Source organism: Toxotes jaculatrix, chromosome 7, assembly GCF_017976425.1.
Source record: "Toxotes jaculatrix isolate fToxJac2 chromosome 7, fToxJac2.pri, whole genome shotgun sequence".
In the NCBI taxonomy this organism is placed as follows: Eukaryota; Metazoa; Chordata; class Actinopteri; family Toxotidae; genus Toxotes; species Toxotes jaculatrix.
The window spans coordinates 19,532,854-19,560,263 of record NC_054400.1 but is presented as its reverse complement, the minus strand read 5'-3'; the positions used below and the strand labels follow the sequence as shown (position 1 = coordinate 19,560,263).

Below are 27,410 nucleotides of genomic sequence, written 5' to 3'. Positions count from 1 at the left end.
CACACAAGCAGCACATACATTGTCTTGTTCCTGTTATTCTTAAAACCAACTCCTACATTGACATCAGCTCACAGCAGGCCAGGCACAGACAAAGACAAGATTTGATTACTGTGCGCACTGTACATCACAGAGAACCTCCTCATACACTGCAATGACACTCAGGATATTCAGTTTGCCAGGGCCTTCAGAATCCCAGCCAGGCCCCATGCTGTGGCTGTTCTAAACAAGTACAGTGCCAGAGATGAGTAACGAAGGGAGCAGCTCCCAAGTCCCCAAAAACCTGCAGTGCTGCACCTGTGATGGAGAGGAAGGTCCATGTGCCATTACGAAAGTCATCTGTTTTGCTGTCCAGGAGCAGGATGCGGCATTCGAACCAGCCCTCGTCCTCCAGGGTCAGCCGTTCCACCAGCAGAGAGGCACCCCGGGTCAAAGACACACGGCCTGTGGGAGGAGGGGTTAGAGTGGGAGGGCAAAGAGGAAGGGTGAGAGACAGAGAGAGGGTCAGCACACAGCCACACACAGCCAGACGGGCAGAGTCAGCACATGCAGGAAGAGGGCTTACGATGCAGAGGACACAGGCATCCAGTGTCACAAAGGCCACAGTCAAAGTCATAGACTTTATCCCAGCAGACAAATCCACTCACAGTGTGAACATCAACTGTTGCTCTAATGTTTGGAGCAAATAGCCAGCTACATAATTAAGATTCACGAAGAGAAGGAGTGGTGGTAGGCAAAACACGCAGCTCAGAGGATGAGAAGTCAGAGGCTGTAAGTTGGAGTGCAAACACATGAATCATTCAAGTGATGATTGTAATAATAAGCGAGATTACAGATAAAGATGGTGTCCTGTCATTTAGGGTTTGGGTGGTGGCGGAGTGGAGAGCTAGAATGAGGATGCCAAGAATTCCTGAACACAGCTTCATTAAATCACCAGAATAGAAGAAGCGTTTGAGTCACTTTTCTTCTTTTCATTTCTATAATTTCCAGCTCAAAAGGGATTGTTGCATAATGAAATGAGTCACCTGTTTTTGTTTATCAATGAGGGGCACTGGGCAGAGATAAACGATGTGAGGCATGGCAGATGCACGCTCTGAACTAGTGTGTGAACACCCTCACACACACACACACACACACACATAGATGGATCCATGCACGAGCACACGCACATTTCCTCTATCACACACACCTACACCCCACCCCCCCACCCCCTCTCCCCTCTGTACTTCTTACAACTCCTTGTCAGGCTTTGAAACTTGATCTGTTGGTTGCCTGGTGACTGCAGCCTGGTTTTCAGGGTACTGAAGTTACCCTTCCCACCCACACCCCCCTCCTTTTATTCTGTCTCTCAATGAACTCTTTTTTTCCCCCCTTCAATCTCAGCGCTTTAAACGACAGGAGGATGCGTGCAGGGGGGAAACACACACGTTGCTCATACCAGGCCCTGGCAAAAGCAGTTTGAAAGTAAACAGAGAAATGTGGAGAAGTTTCCGGCATCCCGTTTTTCTTGCTAGCTGCCAACAAGTCACTTAGGTGATATCGGTAACGGCTGTCACATTCAAACCTCTGTGCTAAGAACTGAAAAATAAAGCACTGCAAAGAGAAAAAATGGATCCTCTTCATGCAGTTTTTAGGTTGAGCTACAAACATCATCTCCTCCAGCATAGATATTGTATTTAGCACAAGAAAATTCTTGAATGTCCTGCAACCTTGAAGCAACATTATCACAAGAAACACAATATACTCAACTATTCTAGCTGGTTTCCTTCCAGACAGCAGTGACTGGAGCAGAGCCTGAGAGCTATGAAATTCATTTAACTCTATACATGGCCTTAAGACATGGTGAAACACACACTGAGCGTAAAGACAGGCATCAATAGCTAACAATTAACCCTGCATTCCTGACTGGGGCTGTTGCTGTGCTTAATAGTTAGGTTTAATGATTGACTGACCTCCTAAAAGACAGACCAGCGTTTGATGGGCGGTGCTCACTTAAGAGTCTCCATAAAATGAATGCCTCTGATTTCAGGACAGCATCTTTCAAACAAGTGGGCTGGGCTGGGAGAGAGGAAATGTGCAGACAGATGATAACAGGTATGGGGATAACTTTAGGCATTTTCCTCTTATCTCTCTGTGAGGGATCCTCCCTGAGCTGCCCATTTCCTATGCAACCTTTTCCAATCAGACATGGAATTAACTGCCCACTGCAGACTAAGAGGAAAAACACTTTCACGTGCAAAATCACACAAACCCTCTTTAACATACATCTAATCCTCATGCGGCTAAATATTATGGGATGCTTAAAGGGCACTGTGGCTAATAGCACCTCTTGTCATATTTTGCAACATGACCAAAACACAGCCCGTGAAAATCCCACAGACTGACCATGTGCACTGGTCTCGTGGGTTCAGAAGCACGTGGGAGGGGATACATGTTGATTTTCAAAATTTGGTGAGTGCCCTGCCTCCTGGGTCTCAACGGGGGAATTCTGGCTTTGCTGTCGAACACTTAACCCTTTCCCGTAGCCTCCCTCTTGTCCATCACCACAAAGAGACGGCAGCCCCCAAGTCCTCATTCTCTCAGGTTACCATAGTGATGAGACCAAGAAAAGCCCGGGCTGTAGGTTTAGATTTGAATTCAGTTGCTGTAGAAACACGGCGCAACCAAACATGGGTAGGGGTGGGTCGATCATGCGGGGGAGGGGTGGGTTTCTTCTGTCACACATTTGAAAAATTACAATTTGGGGAAAAACATGTTTAGGTTTAAAAAAAAAAAAAAGAGAGAGAGAGACTTGTGTCACATCCACAGCACACGAGGCAGCGAAGGGAGAGAGAAATGACTGAGAGGCAGAAAAAGAGAGGACTTTGTTTTCCTTTCAGCCTGTGGACAGACAAAAGGCCAACGCTGTGTGACAAATGTTGCTTTATTTAAATTTGAATGTTGCATCTTTGGACTTGAAATGAAATCTCAAATGGCACTTGGCAGGTGCTCTGTTCCAAAGACTGTTGACAAAAAAGGATGCTTTTCTCTCTGATGGCCTGATGCGCAGATACAATGCAAATGTGCTGGAATAATTGAACACAGGGTTCACAGAGTTGAAAAATGATCAACCATATCAGAAAAAAACCCCACCCTGCTTCTAAATACAAGAGGAACCGAACAAGAGGTTATGGAGAGGTTACTTGAATTGTGTGCATCGATAATCCACTGACAACCAATGAGAGGTTGACCTTTCTGACCCCTGTGCCCCGTAACTCCCCAGCAGACACATTCATCATTCCTCTTGGTGATACATTAGGACAATGTCCACGAGTCCTCCTCAAGAGACAAACATCATTAGACTCCATGGTGAACGCAGAATGGCTGAAACAATAGCTACTGCTCCTTTCTCGTGTCCACCCTCCTCCTGCTCCTCCTCCTCACTGTTTTTCCTCCAGCAGCTATCACATGACAGCTCCAGTCTACCTTAAAATGAGCCCTTGTTTCCAACAGGTCGAGCTGCAGTGCAGCCAAGGGTAGAAAATGGAAACGCTAATCCATCGGTGTTGTGTGAGACGCACCCTCTTCACATTAGTGAGAGTCAGGTTCTCGCCCAGTGGGTGGCAGGTTAGGAATAACTCAGCTTTCAGAGCCGTGCCGCTGGCCAGGAGTTGGCCTTGTCTCATGGTTTCTAATCTTCTATTTTTGTTTTTTTTGTAGACAAGACTGATGTGGCTTTTCTACAAGTGAAACCTCTGCAATGCAGCTGGGCCGAGGGCAGTTTATAACACATACATTTTACCCACATAATTCTTGCTCATTCTGGTTTAATTTGTGATTTAAAATACTTTCTTTTATGTAGTACTGCTATATTGTAGTTTTGCTTAGTTTTGTGGCTACTACAGCTGCAGGACCAGGCTTTTGTTGTTCCAAAGAAATGGAATCAACATGTGAGTTTTGCATGGAGGGTTCCCACTGGTATTTATTGACATAGTAATACATGGGGTATAGTGAATTACATGTGATACAATAGCAGGGGGTAACTATGGAGGAAGACAGATTATTCTGTTTGGAGAAGCATCAGCACTGCTTTTCTTTGTCCATCAGTATGTGCATAAGAGAGCCAGGCAGAGGTGCATTGTGGGATGTGTTTTGATTTGAATACAATCATAAGTCTGGGACCGGCCCCCTGCCTCTGACAGCTCACCCCTCCCACTCCCCCAAATTTCTCTCTTCAATCCTCCTGTCTCCCTAATCAGTTTAACCCTCTTATGAATAGCTCTTTGTCGTGAGATAGATTACAGTTAACTCTGTCCCTCTCGCTCTGTCCAGCTCTGTTAACCCCTGCACCAGCAAGCACACACCGCTCACGTGCCAAATTTCACTAGTGCGCCAACTTAACTTACCACGAGCATTAGCCCTCATACATGATCGCGAAGCAAAGTATTAATTTTAATATTTTTAAACTCTGGAGCTCAGTGCAGTGAGGTTACGGGAGGGGTTTGAAGAGTTTTCCAGTACACACCTCTAGCTTCGTTTTCTGGTCAGAAAGAGATAACAGATGACCATCAGGAAAATGCTGAATGCCTCCAAGAGTAATCAACATCATCAGAGAACATCAAACTTTCAACATATTGTGTTGCTAAAAATAAAACGTAACTCTACCCAACCTTACACTCACATTAAGTAATCTTACAGCAGTGGATTACTCAAGTTATAGTACCCTCCTGCTGTTCACGCAGGCCACACAAAGACACTTGGACTACATCTCCGCAGTAGAGACGGATTTAATATGAAGCACTGACTCTGATCTCATGCTCTTCATATGTATCTGGCCAGAAACACACCTAAGGCATGAGCGATCAGGGCCTGTGTAATAACCTGCTGCTCTAAGCTAGTGAACCTGAAATTCCCAAGTTGCAGTCATCTATTCTTCTTTCATTGTGTCATTGTTTGCTGCACGTCATCCTGGTCTAGTTATAGCAGAAAAACTGGTTGCTGATGATAAAGGTGACCAGTTTCACCTTTCAGTTGGGCTATTTTGTGCTTTTGGAGTCAGCAAACACAGTCATGTCTGCAAAAGAGTAGCAGTTAATTCCACTTTAAGCTTACGAAGGGAAGGGTTATAGAGTTCGGGGTTTGTGTGTGTGAACTGGTAGATGTAAGTGTGTGTGTGTGTAAATGACCTGAGCATGTCTGTGCCAAACGTAGGCCTTAACTTCTCCAGTGTTCAGTGGTCACACTGAGAGTGTGATGGAGGCCTGCTGAGATCTGGGGGTTTGCCCATTGTCGTTCTAACCTCAGGTCGGAGTCCCCTGCTCACAGTCTCTACAGATTTACTTCAGCACACAGGAGACATTTGATCTAGCCCTGCAACAGTAAACCATCCTGACAGTGCCAGACTTGAACATATTGTCTCAACAAATACAACTCAAACAGACTATAATAGCGTGTCAGTCAAAGTTTATCCGACTGTTTCCTCTTTGTTGTGAGTTGACTAATGTTCTGCCCTGCAGGGCATGCTGGATGTGAAACAGAGAACAAGGGGGACGGGGGTACTAATACCTCCGATTCTCTTCAAGTAGTCAAGAGAAGCTCTCTGAGACCCAGACAGGCTGGTGTCTAACAGGTTCAACAGAAGGACGCCGTGCTCCAGTCATGATACTCCTCAAATACAGAATGCAATCTCAAATACACCTGATATCATATCAAAAAATTGTTAGTTTAATGGACTGAAATAGTCCTCCAAGATATCGCCCGCTCTGATTCTTTCATCTCAGCTTCTAAAAATGGCAGATAGCATCAGTGCGTTTGAGACAAAGCAGCAGAACAAGGACAGACACCATTTGGGAATGCTTTTTATGGTTTATTTTAACCTGCTTAAATGAATGGCATTTGCAATGCAATGAGTGCACCAAAGGAAGGACAGGAGACACTTAGACTTAGTATGACATATTCAAGTCTGACACCCTACTTAGCTTTATTGGAAGCAGCTATTATGCTGTAAATCCACCCCAGCTCTGAACACCAGCACAGGCCGCTGCAATAGCCATAATTCATTTTCTTGATCTTTTAACTGTTTCTTGATTTTAACCTTGAAATGTGAATCATCCCTGCTCTCTTGTTCCTCTTCTTAGACAAGCCAAGACAAATGTCAGGAAATGGCTGCCTACTTGACTGTCTTGTGGGTTAAATCTGAAATCCCCCAACATTTTAATTTGAGGGTAGAATACATTAGACCCACAGTGCCGACACGCTTCACATGCTGCCATCTGCCTCCAGTGGGAGGGGAGATATGAGGATCTGAGGCAGACAGGGGTAAAGCCCACACCAGACAAGTACACACAAGGGATGGATATGGCAAAATATGGGGATATCGCAAACAATCTTCTACTCTGCTACATCTCCGCAATGTTGTTTACTTCATTATGGCTGCTTGTGCATCAGATGACTGCCCCGAAACAATGACATGGTTAACGGCCTACAAGAGGGTTAACATGCCAAACACATGTGGCCCAACTGTGGAGGTAGCCTGTTTGTGGTTCAGCCCTTATAGACCTTAAATGTGGTTCCTGGGTTATCATGACACTGCAATCATGTTTCTGAATCAGTGGCTTTCACTCTCCGTGGGAGCTCCAGTTAAAATAAGTCCTAATACGACAAATGCAGAGGGCTCTTAAGCCAGGTTCCCTGTACATTTCAGTGACCTAGTTGGGACAGTATGGGATTTTGGGTGTCCTAGTGGTCCTGTTAGCTTTGGAGAAGCAAGGGGAGGTTGTGATACCCTTCTTTGTCTTTTGTCCTCTGGTAGACAATGACAGGATTATAGGGCTCCAGCAAGAAAACTCCCATTATTCCCAATGCTTCATCCATCCTCCTTCCAGCACAACAATCTCTGCTTACTGGGTCACCCCTCAGAATACTAATAAAACACTGTCATCAGACCACCAAGCCCCCACCTACGCTCCTAATCCCCCCATGCACAGCGTTACTGGTACTCCCCTTCTTCATGCTCAACTACCCCACCCCCCTTTAACTGCCTCCATTAAAACACACATTCTCGCCCTTCCCCTTCTCCCAGCACCACAACTACAGTCGTCTGGAAACACACACACTGAACACTAGTAGTAATTACAGGGATTGTGGTTTGGATGGATTACCTATTTGGGGTATTGTTCCATCCAAACTTCCCCTAGCCAAGTCTCCATAAATACAAGTGTAACCTCTTTACATCTACCTTTGCTCACACAGGACAGATGCATGAAACTCAAGGCGAAAGAGAAAAGTTGCCACATGGACACCTCCCCTCCCCTCACCAAAATCTGAACCATAATTAGACAAATCTGTCAATTGGTGGTCAGTCTCTTCAGTCCTTTCAAAAGTTAATTGGTATGGTTGTAGCTCCAAGTTCTGCTCCTCTTTGTCCTACTGAAAAAACGTTTTTAAAGCCCGCATTAGGGTTTATGTGAAGTCAGACTGCTAAAGCAATAAAAAAAAAGGTTTCCTTCGAAAGAAGGAACTTCCAGTCAAGTAAAATCATTTGTGTGAAAGGAGTGTGTAGTTCAAGACATCTGAACTGCACTTACCCTTATAGTTTGGATGAACACGAGGCGCATACACTCCAAATTTGATGAGGATGGGAACGCTGTAACCGAGACGCACCCACTCCACCACATGTAGAGGAAAGAGGTTAGGGGTGGTGGCTTCTTTGGATGAAGGAGTGAGACTACAGCCCAGCTCTGCAGAACCCCCCTCTCTAGCACGAACCAACGATGACAAACCTTGAGACGCACCTGTAAAGATGACAGCATATCACCAGGGTAAAGCATGGGATTCACTGTGGACATTTGCTGATAGCATGGATGTCAATAAACAGTACACATGTACAGAATAAACAACATAAATCATGTTCTTTAAGGGCCTGGGAAATCTGAGCCTATTAAAGAGAGTTATGGCTGCCAGAGAGGCAAGGTTAACATCTCTGGAATTTTTTGGTCGTGAAAATTGTGTTCTATGCTGAGAACAGTTTCTAAACATTAGCAGTAATATCTCTGGGGTGAGAGAAGGGAGCTTGACCACACAGGCAGCAAGAGGTCAAGACACAGAAACGTGGGAAGCAGACTGAGAAAAAAGCAAAGACTGATCCATAAATGCTTTGTTGAACTGGACCTCGAATCAGCCACTGAACATCACCTCCCCAGAGTGTTCCCTGTTAAAAGCTGGGCCATCAGAGGGCATGTAAAACAATCATGTGCCATTTGGTGACAAGATTGTATATCTGCAAAGCCTGCAAACACACAGAAATCTCATTAGTGGCACCTGGAGCAGTCTCTCCTCTCTCTTATCTGGTCTCTCTCCCTCACTGCCATGTGCTCACGTGGGTGTGAGCACAACTGGGTGCCAGTGTTTGCTCTGCTACTCATCTGGCCTGGTGATTACTTTAATCTCAGGGGGGGTGGTGGTGGTGATACTCTAATGCAGGGCAGCAGGATCCTCTGTGCTCTCTCCAGCCGACCTCCAACCACCCCCTGGGGTACACACATGGTCTGCGGACCAGCACAATCAATCCCACTGCCCCCCCTTACAAACACATGCACGCACGCACAGAAGCGTGCCTAGGGTTGGGGGTAGCATAAATCCAGGATTGATCTAAATCCACACCCAGAGATATTATTTAAGTTGGATTTTGGCCCCATTCTCTCTCGTCCACCCATGTCTGTGCTGTAACCCCTCCTCTTTACTTTCTCCAATGTAAGGCAATGGGAGTGGTGCCAAATTTATTATGGTGTCGCTCAAACCGTCTGTAGGCAGCTAAACAGCGACATATGTCAACTGCTTTGCATTGCTTTACCACAACAAGGGACATAGTTTGGTTGATGATAGTAAACAATGAACACTTGATGAAGAAATGCAGACAAAAAACAGACAGACAAATTGAGAAAAAACAACTTATGTTACAAACAAGAAAAGCCTAATCCAAAAGTCTTACAAAAAAGCTGATTTGTTTGACATGATATCACTGGACAAAGCATTTTATGGGATTCCACTTTTCAGCATCACATCATAAAGTTAGTAAAACAGCCAACTATGAATTTGGTTTCTATAGTTTTGACACAAAATTCAAACAAATATTTGAATGAATTGAACTGAAATTAAATCTGAAACCAATTAAAAACCTAACACGCTAAGTTAATGGTGACATTGATACTGTAACTATGCAACATAATGCGATGAAAGTATTTAAAATAAGTCCTCAAAGCCTACAGACAAACAGTGACATGTTATAAAGCAATACCATCATCATGATCATGTAAATGTGATCATACAAAGCAGATTGTCATTGCAGTTAATCTGTACTGTACAAGTCCTATTTACACACACAGTGAAGTTTCTAAGTCCGTGTTACATAATTGTGTATCTTTTATTGTTTTTGTCTATTTTCCCCAGTTAGCAAAACACAGTCTACAATGCATTTTATTGTTGAGAGTAGTATTAAGAGCGTTGACAAAGCGTTGACAAAGACAACTCAGTAGAAAAACTCTAAAAGCTTAAAAGGAGAAATGAGTTGTGTAAATGCATTGTAAATGTATACAATGGATCCATATTAGCATTAGCATACTTACTTAGCAGACAGATGGCTACAGCAGCAGTGACAGCCTGAAGCCACCGTCTCTCCAGTCCCATGGCCGTTCGTCACACTTCTTCACACATCTCCCAACCTGAAAGAGAAGACCACACATCCCGTTTACTCTTCAACAGAACACTACTGTACGATTCAGAGATTCACCGCTGCACAAGGACATCCCTCACATCCCCCCTCAGACAAATGTAATCCCTCAAGTTAACATCAACTCATAATCCAACAACTACACTACATTCCAGATGCTTCTTGGTTAATAAATAACTATATTCTTTGAAAACACTTAATCCTCTGGACACTGCATGTCTGAGCTGTGGCTGGATTAAGGCAAATAAGCTATTCCAACAAGTGCTTCAAACAGACAGTAGGGCACGAGATTGCTTAGAGTATGCATCCTGTGGAGGTTTGCCTGCCTAGACCAAAGGGTTTGTGTGTGTGTGTGTTTGTGTGTGTGTGTGTGTGTGTTTGTCCACACAGAAGACCTACACAGGGCTCTAAGTGTATGTACAGATTAACCTGGTGCTTGTGATTGGTCCAGCTCATCCAGGAGGTCTCATCTCCAGCTAAATAGGCTAACAGCAATTGACAGGTGACACGAGCAACATTGACAGGTGTGTCTTCATGACTCCAGATGTTATCTTATAATCAATGCTTAAAAATGTTAAGGACTACCGATGGACAACATGCTTAAACTGAACTGAAATCAAGGCTCCATCGCCTACAGTACAGTGCATGTATGTGCAATTCACCTGACTCTTACAGTAAATGTACAAACAGCTCATGTAAGTGCACCCGCGCGATCTACCTTTTTTCATCTCCTAATGAGCCCAGCAAACAGGACTCCACTTACACAAGCTGTAGGCCTACTTCAGCCTAACCGAACAGCTGCAGCAACTCGTGAGGCCCTCCACCGCAAATTGGATTGGAGGCACAAGTTTAAGTTGTTGCCCTTCAAACATAATAGAAGACCTTGCCCCCCCCTTAAGTCACTCCATTCAGTACCCCTAATACCAGTTTATTACTTTAAGTTCATTTAAGTAATATCAGAAGGAGGCTATTCTTGGAAAGCAGGTAGGTGTTGGATACTGACTGCAGATTTAACCACGCGCTGCAGAAGTACAGGATAACTGAATCATTTCAGTTAGGGACACGTTTAGTTCCTTAGCGGCAATGTTTGCACTTGAGTAAAGAGCTCAGAATAGAGCAGGATAAAGATGCATTTAATTCCTTGCACTTGACCAGCACAGTGGTGAGGCTGTTGCTGTTGGGGCTGGCCTTGGAGCACAATAATTACTTCTGTTTTGCACCTTTCCAGAACAAGCAGAAAGACAAAAGACAAGGTTACACAAGCAGTGAAGAGGAGTGGGACAAAAACACATTAGATTGGGGCTGGCTTTACAGCGAAACCTGATGAAGAGGGAAAGGTGGTAGGACATGAAAAATGGCTACAGCAGTTTTTGCATGGCAGAATCATTTCAGTGCAATGTTTGTAATGAGGAAAGGATTACTCCTACTGAGCAAACATTATTCGCTCAGTAGGGGTGTAGGAATAAACAGGACGCTTATAATGGATTCAAAAAATAAAGAAATAAATCTTTTCAGTCTAATCATTTGTGTGTCACCTCCAGTCAAAAAAAAATGATGGAAGTGATTGCACTTCACTGCATCATCTTGGCTGTCGTCTTCACAATCATTTTAAAGGCACGAGCGCAAAAGTAATGAGAAAATCTTACCATACACCTAAAAGTCTAGCTCATATCTAGACATCAAGTAACTTTTGACAACCACAAAATATAATAAATCTTGCCTTTGCTCCTGCCTGCACTATTATGCTTCCGCACCAAAATATATGACTGGCTTTTGGGAACACAACAACAGGGCTGCGCCCACACTGAGCCGGCATATTACAGAGGAAGCCTGGAGGGGGCTTTGTCTGCAGGTGCAGGAGAAGACAGAAGACAACCAGGTTATTTCCTCAGGCAGCAGAGCAAAGCAAGGGGCCATTTAATTGCTATAAACACAAGGAGGGCCTAAAAAAAAGAGTCCAGATGTTTAAGAAGTGAAAAGACAGCCAAAAGCAGCACCTTTTGCTGTTCACTGCAATCTGGCATTAGCGCTTGCAGAACTGTAAGTGATTATGATTTACATCTCATAATTGACTTACAAAGAAAGAATAACTGAGGATTACAATTCCCATTTAACTGTGAGGGCATGCACCACACACACTCGTGCATGTGAGAGGTGAGAGCGGTTTACTCCTACACACTAATCTCCTCACAAGGGTAACTGAGGGAAAGCGTACATAATTAACAACTGTCTTCAAGTCACACACAATACTGAGAGACATTACACAACATTACACAATATATTGTAATACATCACTTCTTCATTCAGTTGTGCAAATGGGATGGGATCATTACCAGTGAAATAGACAGAACTTATCTTTGACACTCTGATAATGAGATTACCGGGATGTGTAAAAAAAGTAAAAACTGATGACACAAAAAAGTACAACACACAAAAGTGATAACTACACCATGAGCAAAGCATAAAGCCCTCCTATCATGAGCTCAGATAAGGCTATCATGAGTAAGTAGAAAAAAGAGACAGTAAATTTTCTGCCTCAGCACAAGACATTTAGCTATGTAACGTGCGGGGACGCCACTGACTGCTGCGATGTTACACTGGATTTCATTGACACAAATTGCTTTGGATGTAGTCCTGACTTTGCCTTCTGGACGGAACATTTGTAACACCCAGGCTAATCCTGCCCTGCTGCTTCGAGTGTTAATAGTGTAATTGAATTAGAGATCAAATTGGTGACACAAATCAAGGACACTCTGTCATCTGGTTGTGGTGTGATCAATCACTGGTAAATCAAGTCACAAAACACTTCAGATTATTCTGCCTTCTGGGATTCCACAATCTCAGCCGGTGGAGAGAACATGACCACTTCACTTGCTAGAAAGCTAGCAGTTTGTGTTTTACATATTTTATGGAGAACACAGGCCACAGCCAACAGAGAGCCACTTGAGTATCAACCCACCAAAAAGAAAACGATGTGTCATGCATTTATCCTGCATTACAGAGCTATAAATCTACCTAAGTAGAGACTGGTTTTTGTCATCTCCACAGCCAAAAAAATAAATACACATAAGCAAGTAAGTAGCAGTACTTCACTCCAAAGAAAACCAAAGAGACTCACACTCTTCAAAATTTAAGTGTCATAAATAATTTGCAAGAGAATTATTTCCAGAATCGGCGTCTAAAAGGATGGATGGATGAACTTGTCAAAACACTGACATCAAATCTTTGTACCCCCATTTTCTTGCATTAAATGCAAGTAAGAAACTGATTCCAAGCTGTCAGCTGCAGCAGCTGGTAAGCCTGACCTCCCCATATGCACCTCCTCGGCATCACACTAGAATAAACTCATCAAGAGGAATAAACTGAATAATGCAAAAGTTAAGGTTTGTAATGGGCTGTGCAGGACTTAAGAAGAGCAGTGCAGCAGTCTTTGCAGCCATCTTGCACACTTGATAAGTGACAATTAAATTGTCACTTCTCCTTTCAGTCTAGTGTCTTCTCTGACACACTGAAAACTCAACACGAGAAAGTGAACTTTTGACCTTAAGTGTGTGAAAGTGTGTGTATTATCCCTCAGTACCTAAGCAGAGCCAGCAGTGATGCTAGTGACGGATACAAGCCTGATAAGCAGTAGCATTACTCTCTTAGTAATCCTTGTTAATCCTGACAGAGGCCGTAGCTTCAGAGCGCACCAGCCTGCAGCAGGAAGTACAAGTGTTACTCGAGCAGAAACTTTGCACAGGCGTGCACAAAGGAATCTCAAACAGGGGAGGAAATATCGCACAACCAACCTACATCAGAAACAACAGATTCACACAAGAAGTACATGTGAGCCACAGCCATTAACACAGTAATAGGTTGTAAACCACAAATCTAACCTTGACTGGTTGGACCAGCCTACACAGCACAGAAATCAATTCATGGATTTTGTCCCTGGCACTGCAGCCCAATTTAGAAACTGTATTGACAATTACTTTAGTAAAAGGAAATGAACTGGGAATACACTGGGCACGAGAGTGGAGCCCTGGTCTTGTGAGGGGAAAAGCCCACTGTATATGGATTAACACAGTGATCGCTGGTAACCTAACACATGGTGCAACAGGGAATAACAATACTGACTAATGAGTAGTGGCTGGATGTTTTTTGTTTACTCACACAGAGCAACATGGACAGTGTTACCTTCGCTGTGCGATGCAATTGTGCAGCAACTGAATACTGCATGAGTGGAGTGAGTTCATGTTTTTTTTTTTTTTATCCCAGGATGATTTCATACAGCTCAGAGGTCTGTTGAGAATGACATGAGTCTGGTGAAAGCTAAGCAGCTAACATCCTTCTTTTAACTCCCGTGTCCTTCCCTGCCCCTGGCTCTCAGGATCAGGTCAGTGCCATAAAGCTACTTTCCAGACACGACACTGAGAGAAATCAAGGCTCAAAAGCCAAAGGTAACAAACTGAAGAGCTGAAGACCAGTGTTGAAGCACGGCACTGGATTTATTTTAAAACTTGAAGATCAATGAGACACATTCTCAAAGGGTCAAAGCCAGCCACATAGGATTTAAGTTAAAAATATTCACTGATATGGTTCTGGTTTCTTCATTCAGCTGTTACTGACCAGGTGTTGAGGTGGGGTCTTTCAGACAGGACAACACTAATGAAAAATACAAAATATAGTGGCGTCCATTTATGGTGCACTGAATGGCTTTTAAACTTTATTGGGGCCTTTCTCTAATCACCCCTAACTCTGGTTTACCACGTCTTTATTTATATGTGCATTTTTCTGTATATTCTTTGGTATCTCATGAGTTTCAGTATTGTGTTACTGACATGCATTCACTGTAAAGGACTGCAGACTCTATCTTAACCACTAATAACTCAGCAATTTGGAGTAACCACTTTAAGCTCATGAATATTTAGTTTCTCAATGCAATCAATTTTACTCCAACATGACAATATGCCTGCAGGGAACAGTTTGCCACAGTGTTTTGAACAGTGCCATATAATAGTGAAATCAAGTCTAGACCTGCTAAATGTTGAAATATGTGAGATGCCATTGTTTAAAATGACACTGAGCTGGTATCTGACAGATAAACCTGGAACGCCTGGATGATGTGATGAACACTGACCTCAACAATTCTGGGAGAAAAATGCAAAACTGCCTCTTAACATTGCTGTCACCCTCTAAATAAGGCACAGGCAATCACCAAAACTGACTGAATATTTAGTGTTTGCCCTCAAGCTCAGAACTGGGATACCTTTTTCAGGAAACAACAAATGTAAAAGGCAATTAAAACAGCCTACAAGTTGATGAACAATGAAAGGAGCTTTATGAAAGCAAACAGTGTTCCTATACGGTCCAATGGGTACAAGGGATTACAAGCATCATGAGTGATGTATGCCTCTGTGCCTCTCACGTCTAACCAATCAGTATTAACAAGCACAACAAAAACAAAAACAAAGAAAGGGAAGCACTCGAGCAGGGAATATTTATCATGTAAAAAACGACAAGACGGCTGCGCTCCTCTGTACAAAACATCTAAAATTAGGTTCTGTCCAGGACATTGCACCATGTGGAGCAGCAGGCAAATGGTCCATAATAAACAGATACCAAGCCACAAGCTCTTTATTACTGCACCTCTACAGCAAATTGTGATGCTCAGACCTCCGTGTCACCATCCAGACCTGCTGTAAAACAAAACAGGTGCATCTTTTGTCTGACAGTGAGTCTGGTACAAACAGAGAGGAGAGCACAGAATAATAAAAAAAAGAACATCCAAAAAATAGCACTATTTTGACTAAAAATTGTTCTATTTTTAACCAGAGAACAGAGTTCAGTTTTGGGTCGTTACAGCGTGGTAAACCTATTCACTATGGTTTAACACGGAAAAAAAAAAACCCAACACTGACTCGGAGATTACAAGTGGCGCATGTGGCTTGTAAAACGTAAACAAAAGCGCAATTTATCATAGTATTACTACACTACATTTTACATGGAACCCAGACTAATGTCACGGCACTACTATGGGTCTCTAAAATAATAATAATAAATAAAAAGCAACAAAACACAAAGGCTAATTATAAAGTGGTTTAGCAACAGAAATGTTATAGAGAGTTCTGTCCCACCAGCAGATGCGTTGTGTTGCTGGTCTTACAGACACAGACACACCACTGTAAGATGTTTTCTATGTTTAGTTGACGGGCCTGTAGAGGATGCTTTGGCGCTGCCCTCCTTACCTTGCTTGAGGCACTTTTCACTTGAAGCTGAAAGTACAATCTTTCAATCCATCGGTGCTCCTCTTTCAGACTCGTTTTACAGACCAAATTTAACAATTCATTCCTTTCGCTTCAGGGAGAAGTTAGATTAAAACATTGGGACTTTTAAAATAAAAAGAAGAAGGTTGTTGAGTGAAACGCAGGTGGTCACATTTTTTTTTGTTCTCAGTTCGTGCGTGGATCAAAAGGAAGATAAAATTAATCCATAACATCCATGATTATCAGACGTCCGAGAAAAAAATAGTTTGCGGTTTCAATAAAATCCATTAACCCAGGATCAACTTCACGGGTCCGACATCAGCCCATTTAAAGTCCATTTAAACTTTCCACGCTTTGGCTATTATATCCGCAGTCTTCTTGGTCCAAACTTGCCCAAAGTACCTTTAATCATAAGTGAGAGTTTCTGGTTTACTTCATAAATATGTAGAAGTGGCTCTCGGTCGACGCGGTGCACATTTAACATCAAACAGGAGCAAGTTTCAGCAGAAAGAGAGAGCACACTGCACGTTTAGCCTGAGCCCTGCTGTTGATACTCTCTCCGTGTCTCTCCTCCCATTATTGTCATTCCCTCCTCCTACTACAGGACCTGCGTGAATCACCGTCAAGAGAACCTAATGTAAGCATAACCCTTCCTGATACACCTTTCAAGATAAAGTGCCTGCAAGGGATACTCTCCCTTTGCATAAAGGATAATAAAAGAGGAAATGCAGACCCCTTTGTTTAAGGCGGAAATTTGGCCGGAAACGATAAGCTTTATCGAGGGAAATTTGCATTACTTGTCCAGTTTTCTCTATTTTATGTCACTGAATATTTCATATTTTTATATTTATGACTACTGGACACAAGTCAATTTAAATATGATACCTTGGACGCTGAGAAAATTTGACTGGAATTTTCAAAATTGTGGACATTTTATGTACTACGTGAATCAATAACTTAAATTGTGAAACACTAATTTAATCCTGGTAAGCTGCTTTTGATGAAAGACATCTAAAATGTGACAGGTGTAAAATACTAAATTTAATAATAGCTGAATTTTATTGCGTTGCTTGTATCCTAGTTCTGTGCATGCAGGGTCAATGTGAGGAGAGTTACTGGGACACTTGAGGATTACAAACACAAAAGTCTGAAATCTGTTTTGCTGTGGTCATAGTCCAAGGGGCTGAGGGAAAAGCTTTTATATTGAAGGTAACTGTATCGACTTCCTCTCCATCTCTGAGTGACTTGATGCTGGTGGTGTTTTAGCGCCGCGGACAAAAGCGCCCGTCCGTGGGAAAGACTCGGGGATAGCAACAAAAGGCAAAGGCACACCTAAAGGACAACATTTGGCTCAGACCGTTTGGCACAGCGGCCGGGAAATATACAACAAAAACATCCCCTAATGTCCAGTGAAGACAAATAAAATACCAGTACGTAAAATGGAAAACGGGTGCGATATATTGTAAATAATTTATTGGGTTTTAGGTTTTACTGCACACACACACCTTGAAGTAAATCTTATATTCAGGGTATCACTATAATAACTGACACTTATGTCCACTAATTTTAACTGTCTAAACTTATCTGAACAAACAACCAAACTGTTTGTGTCAGTTCGGAAATAAGAGCCACGCTCTTAAAATGTTGACAAATTAACTAAAATATTCTGCCAGCCTGAAAATAAATGAAATGCCTATATTAAGTCTGCATTAAATTTGTATCTCACCAATTAGCCCGCCCTAACAAAGTGCTGCTCACTGCCCATTCAAATTTCGGACTAACTTGTTAGCTCGAAATTTAGCTAATGTTAGCTAACATTAGCTTTCCGTTAGCTAACGGCTCAACATGAAGCTAGCAAAAAAGTTATTATCCTATTCGTAAACTGTATTTTTACCTTAATAATACATTTATTACCATAAACTTTAACCAGCTGTTAACTACATTATTTAGTTAATTTAGCTGCTGTTGTACCCAGTTTTGAGTTAAAGTAGAAGACTCATTCATACCCATCGATTCCTGACTTCTTACTAAGCCTTTTTTAACCTTTCTTTTCAATCTTCTCTGTCAGAGATAACAGTAAAAATGTACTTGCACGACTCTCCATATAATTATCATTAAAAAAAAAATCAGATAACTTTCCTATCTTACTATCTTTACTACCTTTCTCTTACCTCAGAAGCTCTTCTTCTGATGTCCTAAGCTGAGCTGTACATGATCCAAAGATGAGCAAATGCACTGTCATATATGAGCTAATGGGGATGTGGTCGGTTGGGTTATGGGGGGACACATTACTCTTGTCTGGTTTATCCTAGTGTTTAAAATAGCCAATCCACTATACCAAACAGCCTGTATCACCACAGGGGGGCGGTATTAGTCCTGGATCAGCGGAGACTTATTAGTCCATCAGCAAGAGTGGTTAATGACAGACCCTTGTGTAGTGGTGATTAGTGTATTTGGAGAAAATAAAAATATAGTTCAGATATAAATTTGCACTACAGACTTTTATTACTAGTTTACAATGATTGTGCCTTGATGACTTCTTGTGACACAACAAGCTTAGAAAGTAATTTGACACCAACTGCAGTTATAAACAATGAAATAACTCTAATTTCCCTAGAATATTGCTATTCTTAGACATTGATTATGTGTCTGGTTCTTAATGCTAAGAAATTAATATAAAAGCACAGATACCTGGATCAGTACAGCTGACCTCTGTCTTTTCTAAGTGAGTTTCTATGTTGAGTGTGAGTGCTCTCCAAAAAAGTAGGCAGCCTACTGACAACACACGGTACTATCCTCGAAAACGTCCACTAAAACAGCTGGTTGCCAAGGATCTGAAAGCATTATGCAAGTGCAACCTTTACTGGCAATCTGTCTTATCCTGTAAAGGAAATGGAGGTGGTAGCCTTGCCTTTTACCGGCGCACTTTCAAATTATGTTGAAATTGATGCATCGATAGAGGCGATTAGAGGAGGAAGGGTTTTTGACGCAAGTTAACAGAATGTCAGGCCTTAATTGCGTGAGTGCTTCTCTGTTTGACAATGTTTACTCTCACAGGCCAGGTGGACCATATGGAGATCAAAGGATTTTCATTAATCACATGAAATCCTCCAAGAAAGAACAACTCACAGTAAGGAAGAATTAACTGGAGGGTAAGACAAACTGTTTTATACAGTATACTGATCATATCAGAGGGCAAACCAACATTAGCCTTTTATTATATATATATCGGTTACCTGCCTGACAAGATGTACAATCTGACGTCTGATTTACCAGATTTACCACTTAGCCTATTCTGTACAGTCTGAAATTGTTGCTGAATCATAATGTAAATTCATTCATTTTAAACCAATTTTATAAATGTTCTCTACCACTGACATTCAAATTAGTCCTGTTTTGGTACCAAGGTAGCCACATTGGTTGAATTCCTCTACATACTGCAGTATCAGCTAAACTGTGTTCTGTTGTACATCAACTCAGTTACTGACAGAGACACAGAGAGCCTGTGTAGTTTTTGTAAATCATATGCCATCATCTGACACTTGAGATATGTACATGAATTAAATTATAAGGATGGTTAGTGCTAATTTCTCTCTGAGTATAGATGATCTAGGTAGTAAAAGCACTGTACAAATAAAAAAAGAATCATCAAATCATAGTTTTATTAATTAATCAAGCTATAAAATTAAATGTACAAATCAAACAATATCTGATACTGATATGGCTTCATTACAACAGACTGGCATTAACTACAGAAGCATAAAAATCTATCACAATAACTTTTTTTACAGCAATGATTAGACATCATTTTGTTTAAAAGGTATCACTACCTTAAGTTCGGCGAAAGCAATACTGTATATGAGTGCATGTAAGCACAGCAAGACTCTGGCTGAAGCTGCGGTGCTGGTCAGTCATCAAAGTCTGGGATATCATCATAGGAGTACCCTGGGTATCCCTTTGATGCATAATAAGCTATCCGTAGGTGGTAAATACCAGGCAGGAAGACAAGGATCCCGATGATAAGGACGGGCACGGTTCGGTCTGAGTGCTGAAAGAGAGGAAACATTTCAGACATTTATTCAGTCAAGATAAATATATTATTTATATATATATAACAGTGCCTTGAAAAAGTACTCACAGTGACTCCAAAGTATCCAGCCAGGAGAAGGGCGCCGATGATGATTAACAGAGAGCCAATTAGGAAGAGGACTGTGGCTAGTGCAATGGCTTTGTATGGGACTTTAGGTGGGCTCCTTTTGAACTGTAGGGGAAGGGAAATCTTTAATTAAAACATTTTTTCTCAGGCACTGCAGGCTCTATGGAGCACTGCCTGTTTTCCCACTCATTCTGTAGACAGGCAAAATTAGTCTGGCTCATAATGTACTAGAACTTACTGGAAAAATGAAAGTCTGTGACTGGTTTGCGCACGTTTTCTCTAGGGAGCTGACTTTATGAGCAATGAAACCGTCATGTTAACATTGTGTATCTGAAGATGTAAATACCTCGGTTATGCATAGCATTCCCTGTGAATACTGGAGTGACCTAATGTTCGAAACAGTCATTTATGCTGATTTAAAGGGTAAACCCTTTGATGTCATCAGGGTTATCTCAGCTTGAGCCTGGGGACTGAACATTTATAACAAAAAAAACCTGTGTTGGAGTTTTGAAGATACAGGCATTTACCAAAACTAAAGACCTTTATCCAGTTGCATTGTGGGAAATGTAGGATCAAATATTTTTGGAGATTGTCCCATACAAGGCACTAAGAGTCAGGAAACAATCAGCCTCTGATGCTTCAGTCTGAACCATTTTTTAAAATCAGTTTCTCACAAGGCCTCCAGTGTTACGGAGGTGCACTGGAGTGGCCCTTTAAATTCATAATTAATCATTATGAGTCCAGAACTGCTGTTATAAAGCTAGTTTTTAGAAGTGGGTGAACTATGACCATCGATAATGACAGTGAGTCGATCATTGTTGATAAAAACAGAATTATATAAGATATTAAACACTGACTGAGGTTCCGGTCCTCTGTCCTACAATCTGACAGACCCTGTCTTCATCCAGCATGGGTCATTATGATTCAGTCTAACAGTAGTGGGCTGTCCTAGCACCAATGCAGCCTGTCTTACCTGTAAGTCAATGTAGCCGTCATCGTCAGAGGCTAACCTGGAGTACCTAACTTTGCTGTGAGGGATCCCGTTGGACACAAGGTTACGAGCGGGCATCTTCTCCACCTTATCTCAGCTGCTTGCTAACAGTTTGTTGTCCGTGTTTCAATGAGCTCGGCTACAGAAGCAACGGCGACCCTGTAGCCATCACTCAGAGGCTGTCAGTGTCAAAGTAAAGTAAAATATGACACCAGGTCTGATGTAGCACCGCTGCTATTTCCTAAATTAAGTCTTTAGAAGAGATAACAGCGGGGTGTTGTCTGATTAGGGTTTTCTAACATGGATCTTCCTTGTTTTCATACGCATGTCTGTTCTGCGCGTGCGCAAAGCGAAGCGCTTCATGGGACATACTGTGGAAATCTCAGTTCAGCTTTAGTCCAGGATTGAATGTGATGTGCGACAGGCAAAAGTCAAAACTCCTTTAAGGGCAACATATGAACTCAAAACTGAGAAACTACTTTATTCGGATGAATTGTTTTCCTTGATGGTGAGTGGCAAAGCCACAAGAGGGCGCTGTCGAAAGTTATTCAAATGACCAGGTCGCAGTGAGAAGCAGAGACACTCTGTGGCTTTAAGATATTCCTGAGGTTTTTCCTCCCAGGTCAGCTTTATAATCACACTGTGTTCTTAAAGGATAAAGTTTCAGTCTGGGCTGCAGATTTTTGATACAATTTCATGTAACAGAAGCGGAGACAACCCCCCCCCCCCCCCCCCCACACACACACACACACACAACCACACACTACACACACACACACACACACACACACACACACATATAAGATACAACTATATGACAAGGGTCATGTTTTCCATCTTAGGTCCATCTCTGCTCCATCCACTGTCCCACTGTCCTCTCTCAGGGGATCTGTTGACACACTACATCAGGCCAACAATGGGAACTTTCTGAAAGAAGTGTTACTCGTGGCTAAATTTGATCCTGTACTGAAAGATCACATGAGACAAATGGACAGTGGAGCTGAGCATATCACATACTTGGGGAAAACAATTCAAAATGAGTTGATAACCTGTGTAAGTGATAAAATAGTGGACACAATGCTGTCAGAAATCAAGGATTTTTATTTATTTATACCTAAGCTCTTGCACATTTTTACATAGTTTTCAATTTGTTTAATTTAATACTGTCTGTTTTTGCAGATTTGCTGTTGCAGTTTATTTAAAACAAAAAAAATAATAAAGCAGATTGTGTTTACAGTAAATCATTGGTTTATTTTGTTACTTTTAGTTGGCCTAGATGACATTTGGTATCCCACTTAGTACCATATCACTTTGAATATTAAGTGTAAATCAACCCCAGGCTGCTCTTGTGGCTGAATTTGCTACCATTTCAGATTAAAAACCATAGATGGGTAAAACATGCCGGGCTGCTCTTTGAGGTTTTATGTATTGATTCTCTGTGTGACCAGTAGGGGGAGTTGCTGACTTTGCCAAATATTAATTGAAAGATTTTTCTGCAAGTTTGCAAATCTGGTGTCTGCTTCCATGGCATTAATCACTGTGGATTACAATCTAACTACAAGAAAGAGTTCTCACATTTACTTTTACTTCTTTAAGTGTATTCATATTGACAGAGTACAATAAGAAGTGTACGTTTAGGTGCTTAGGGCCCCATGGAAGCTTGGGCCAGCCCTGCACATGTTATATGTATTTCACATACTTTGAAATTGTGAATCCACTAAATGAAGATCACAAACTATTACTATATCAAAATCATTAACTAAATCATCTGCTTTTCTTATTTTGATGACCATCATGCATCAGATTTTGTTAAACCCATAATTCAATGACAATAATTGGTCTATCTAATTGTTTAATATTTAGAATTTAAAAAATCTCTAAAATTTCTACTGTGGTGAGAACCAGCTTCAGTTTCAATTGTTTGTGTATACCAAGTTATCTCTGCCAGATTGTCATCTCTCTGTTCATGCACAGCAATAACCTGGCCAGTGAACGACTGACCGTGAAATAGACAAAACACACAAAAAATAACATTTGCTGGCAATTCCCCTGAAATGAATAATTAAAACTGTTGTGGGAGGTACACTGTCTTTTTTTCTCCTGTTTTTTTTTAAATTGTGTTTCTCACATTCCCCTGCTGGTTTGTGGAAAATTGGACTGTCACATAGACAAATATAGACTCTCCTGTAGGCAGAATTCAGATAGCTGCCTATTCCTGAAGCTATGCAACAGTAGATCGCTGTGATTCCAGATTTCTGGCAGAGCCATGTACTCCACATTCAAGGATAAATGTCCCAGGTTGTAAATAATCTAGAAATACAGTGCTCTTTTCATGAGCAGTACTGATACAGAAAATGCATATTCTTAGTAGATGTGCTCGCAGCATCAATAATGCGCTCTTGTTGCCTTTAAAGCACTTGCTGGCACAGAACGAGTCTCGAGTGATCATTAGTATGCTCAGTGACCTTGACTGCAACTTGCATTGTTGTAGTTTAAGGCCATACTGTTGTTCTCCAGAGGGATGTGAGCTCCAAATCATTCATTTGTGTTTCATATTCCTGTTGTTTTTCACTACATGGAGTGTGAATCACCATGTAATGTGCTGCTCTCTCTCTGTTCAACTTTATGATGCATATATACAAATACATCCATACTTCTATTAAACAAACAAACAAACAAAAAAAAGCAAAGCCTGATCTCTTTAAATCTATCCTGGATGCCGCTGGACTTCATCTTTGTTTGAGGGGGATTAAATAAAAGTATTTTCTTTTTTAGGGGCCACTTTCAAATGCGTCAGTGTTTAGCTTCCACCTCTCTCCTCTTGTCCTCTCTTTTTCAAAAGGAAACCATGACAGAAGTCCCCTCTGTCCCCTGCAGTGACCATGCAGATATTTTGCAAGTGCATGATGCCATCCTCACTGTACCTGTTACTCACAATGACAGAGGTGAATTTTATCCTTTGCTTTATCATTGATGCCAGTTTCCTTACTCATATCTCACTGTGCTCTGTGACCACATGTTGGCTGCACTCATTAGCTGACGCCAAAAGCTGCATCACTGGTGCGTATTCCTTTGTGCGCCAAATCGCTCCCTCTTATCTGTCCCGTCTCCTCACTTGGATGTTCAATACCCACAATCAAGGTCACTGCACAAGCCGCTTACCCTTCCTCCGTCTGAATTTAGAAACATGGCATTTAATTTATCTGCTCCATGGCCTTGAAACAATCTACAAGACCGGATAAATCTGCAATTATTTTACATTCATGAATTCAAAATGAATGGGCTCTGAATGAGACCACTGATGGAGTAATCTAGGTAACACTGATGCCCTTTTGTTCATTTTCAGACATTGGTTCGTGCATTGTAGTTGTCTGCTTTTTTGTTTTGCTTTGGGGTTTTGTTTTGTTTTTTTGCAGTAATATGTGTGTGTTTTTAGGATTTCAATGGGATTTCCCACTAAAATTTCGGTGCAATGTGCATCACAATACGAACAATGATGATGCTCAAATGACACTGGTGACATCTGGAACTGTGATTAATTAATCAGATGATAGGCAAGACTGTCACCGGTCAGAGGGAGGGGGGCAGAGTGTGTTGTCATGTCAGATAATCCTTGCCATTAGACCCTAATGCCTGCACAGAGGAGCATCAGAACAGCTGAGCACACCGAGTACTCAGGGTGTGTGTGTGTGTGTGTGTGTGTGTGTGCGTGTGTGTGTGTGTGTCTGTGTGTGTGTGTCTGTGTCTGTGCGCATGTTTATAAGTGTGCGTGATAAGAAGACAGCAGCAGTCACCCCCTTATAACCGCTGAGTATCACACTGAACAGTAAGAGAGCAGCATTTAGGCCATAATTAGAGTCCTGTTCAGAGTGGAGTCCTGTCTGATAATTAGGTCTGTCTTCATTACACCAATTGCAGATAGCACCACGACTGGAGCCCAATAAGAGGTGGAACCATTATACCACTTGAACATCAGGCAATCTCCCAGTGGCTCTGCCTTTTTACTTAACAAAAAAAAAAAAAAAAAGCCACCAGTTTTCAGAAATGATCAAATATGGCATGTGCGTGGTGCACAGGTGCTACTGAGCAAGAAGCTTTTCAAATTTTAAAATAATCTTGCAGAGACTAATATAATTCTTTTATTTTCAGACTCATCGAGCCACATGTGGAGGAAAGAAATCGCTGAGTTGATTTGACGTTTTCTTGCTTTGCTTGCATGTGTGCTCAGGCACTGAACGTTTGATGAGCAGTAATATGTATGTAGGTGGAATGTGGGCAAGGATATGGTGCAGAAAGGGGCTCCTCTCTATTTTTATTAACAGCCAAGACTGTTAGACATGGCTGTAGACTTTTAGTCTTGTTAACGTTTCATTGTTTATTGTGGGAGACGAGAAAACGTGTCCTAAAACAGATGCTGAAGTAATTTAAAACTGTTACAGCCATACTTCATCACCCCGGTAATAAGTACATCATGCTAATGCAGCAAAATCACTTTTTAATGACTGACTTCTTGCTTCATTAAACAAAAACACGGGTATTTGCGAATGCAGAACCAGATTCATGTATCTGAATGAGGACCATAACATACAGAAGGATTTGTCAACTTTGATTGAATCACACCATATCCCCACTTGGACCAGAACACCAGGAGCTTGTGTACAATTCATACCAAACCATAATGATGAATACAGGATGTTTGCAGCAAGCTGCAGTAATGTGTCTTGTAATTCTGTCCATTGCTACTGATGAGTCAAGTGTTCTTTTTCCTCTTTAATCTGGATTTCAGGTGTGAAGCTCAGGGTTAGCGGCATGTGGGTGGACAGCTGACTGATGCAGGACACTCAACATGAGGAGCTTCAGCAACGCAGTGACGAAGTCTGTCACCTTTATTTCACAATGTCAACTCCGTTTATGAAAAAAAAAACAACAGCCATGGTGGCTCAGTGGCTTCAAGAATATGATTACAACATGACGCAGAAAGTAGCTGCTTACATTTGAAATTTGCCTGTGAAGTTTTCTTCTAAAGCTACACAGCATTTCACAGTAGCTGTCTGCATTTACCCGTTCTGATGACTGAAATATGTGCCTGTCCCTCTTTTCTTTTCTTTTCTTTCTTTTCTTTATTTGGGTGGGGAGAGGAATTTTTTTCAAAGTCGTAACCATAGGAGGGGATAATCACTGTAATGTCACTGCAAATGCCAACATTAGTACGAATGCTCGGCTCGGGTTTGTTGCCTCTGTGAAGGGAAGCGTTTCTCCCAGTGCAGAGATATTGATTTCAGTATGTTTCAAACTCAGCAGCCTGCCTCACTGCATGGGCGGCTCAGACAGGTAATTGCTTTTCCAACAGGTCTTAGACACTGTGATAGATGCAAATGCACAGGAATCAACAACCACAGGAGAAACATATCATTTCACCGCTTAATTATTTTGTAATGCTTATGCTCATATATTTTGCACTTAATATTTGTTTCACTGACTTGTTTTTTTAATGCATACATAATTACACCATAACCAATCTGCTGTTGCAGTAAATACTTATTTAGAAAGCTGTCTGTGTCAGCGCAAGGCGACAGTCAAGCATGCAGAATAATGAGCCATAATCTCTGTAAATATTAGGATCATTTTAACCTGAATTGCTGTGAAAATTGTTTTTTTTTTCTTCAGTTTTAAACACTCCATCTGTGACATTTGCTTTTGTAGATTAATCAACTTATTGTGCACACAAAATAGAAATATCTATTTTTGTTTCCCAGCGCCTCTTACGGATGTGAATGTGCTTTTAAAGAGTTCAGAGGTGTGCCTGTGATTTAGCTTTTGACATGACAACGCAGATTTGTCCCCATGATGTAACAGCAGGTAGAAAGACAGAGAGCATTGTAAGATTAAAGTCTTGCCATTGATTGAGCTGAGAAGCTGTACTTTAAATGGGCAAATGTTTACTTCACAGATGGTCTTAACATCTCTCATTGTGAGCCAGCAGCAGCCCTAGGTAAAGCCTTCACATCTAGACCGAGCTTGAAAAACAAAGAATACACCAACTGGCTAAACCAAGGATTTATCCACAGTAGGAAGAAAGGAATCAGCCCAAAAAAAAAAAAAAAAATCAATGTGCTGTGCTTATTCATGTGTGCTTGTGGGTGTGTTAGTGTGCTTGTTTCTGCTTCATCTCTTCATGATAGCTTAACTGAAAAAGAAAAAATACAAGCACAGGCATTGAATGATAAAGTTCCAGTTGAAATTACAACAGCAGATAAATTGCAATTGACTGTTACACCTCAAGTGTTAACGAATGTTTATTGACTGACTAGT

General features: G+C 41.6%; 2 protein-coding genes across 2 annotated transcripts; both read right to left on the bottom strand.

Moving 5' to 3' along the window:
• Positions 1-57: 57 nt before the first annotated feature.
• Positions 58-16,426, bottom strand: LOC121184009 (protein turtle homolog A-like). Its single transcript, XM_041041345.1, has 4 exons — positions 15,934-16,426; positions 9,600-9,695; positions 7,563-7,769; positions 58-441 (listed from the first exon to the last, which is right to left on the bottom strand). Exons 2-4 carry the CDS (start codon positions 9,658-9,660, stop codon positions 185-187), a joined length of 525 nt encoding a protein of 174 aa, XP_040897279.1. The 5' UTR covers positions 9,661-9,695; positions 15,934-16,426; the 3' UTR covers positions 58-184.
• Positions 16,427-19,596: 3,170 nt separating this feature from the next.
• On the bottom strand, positions 19,597-21,418 carry tmem230b (transmembrane protein 230b). The gene is made up of 3 exons (XM_041041411.1): positions 21,081-21,418; positions 20,090-20,212; positions 19,597-19,999 (listed from the first exon to the last, which is right to left on the bottom strand). The coding sequence occupies exons 1-3, from the start codon at positions 21,174-21,176 to the stop codon at positions 19,859-19,861; spliced, it is 360 nt and encodes a 119-aa protein (XP_040897345.1). The 5' UTR covers positions 21,177-21,418; the 3' UTR covers positions 19,597-19,858.
• Positions 21,419-27,410: the final 5,992 nt, after the last annotated feature.

Excerpts from the sequence above, each read along its gene's own strand:
- LOC121184009 (XM_041041345.1), bottom strand. The coding sequence starts at position 9,660 with ATGGGACTGGAGAGACGGTGGCTTCAGGCTGTCACTGCTGCTGTAGCC. Across the intron at positions 7,770-9,599 it reads TGTAGCCATCTGTCTGCTAA|GTGCGTCTCAAGGTTTGTCA; the intron begins GTAAGTATGCTA and ends TCATCTTTACAG. Across the intron at positions 442-7,562 it reads TGTTCATCCAAACTATAAGG|GCCGTGTGTCTTTGACCCGG; the intron begins GTAAGTGCAGTT and ends CTCCTCCCACAG.
- tmem230b (XM_041041411.1), bottom strand. The coding sequence starts at position 21,176 with ATGCCCGCTCGTAACCTTGTGTCCAACGGGATCCCTCACAGCAAAGTT. Across the intron at positions 20,213-21,080 it reads ACGGCTACATTGACTTACAG|TTCAAAAGGAGCCCACCTAA; the intron begins GTAAGACAGGCT and ends CTTCCCCTACAG. Across the intron at positions 20,000-20,089 it reads CTGGATACTTTGGAGTCACT|CACTCAGACCGAACCGTGCC; the intron begins GTGAGTACTTTT and ends CCTCTCTTTCAG.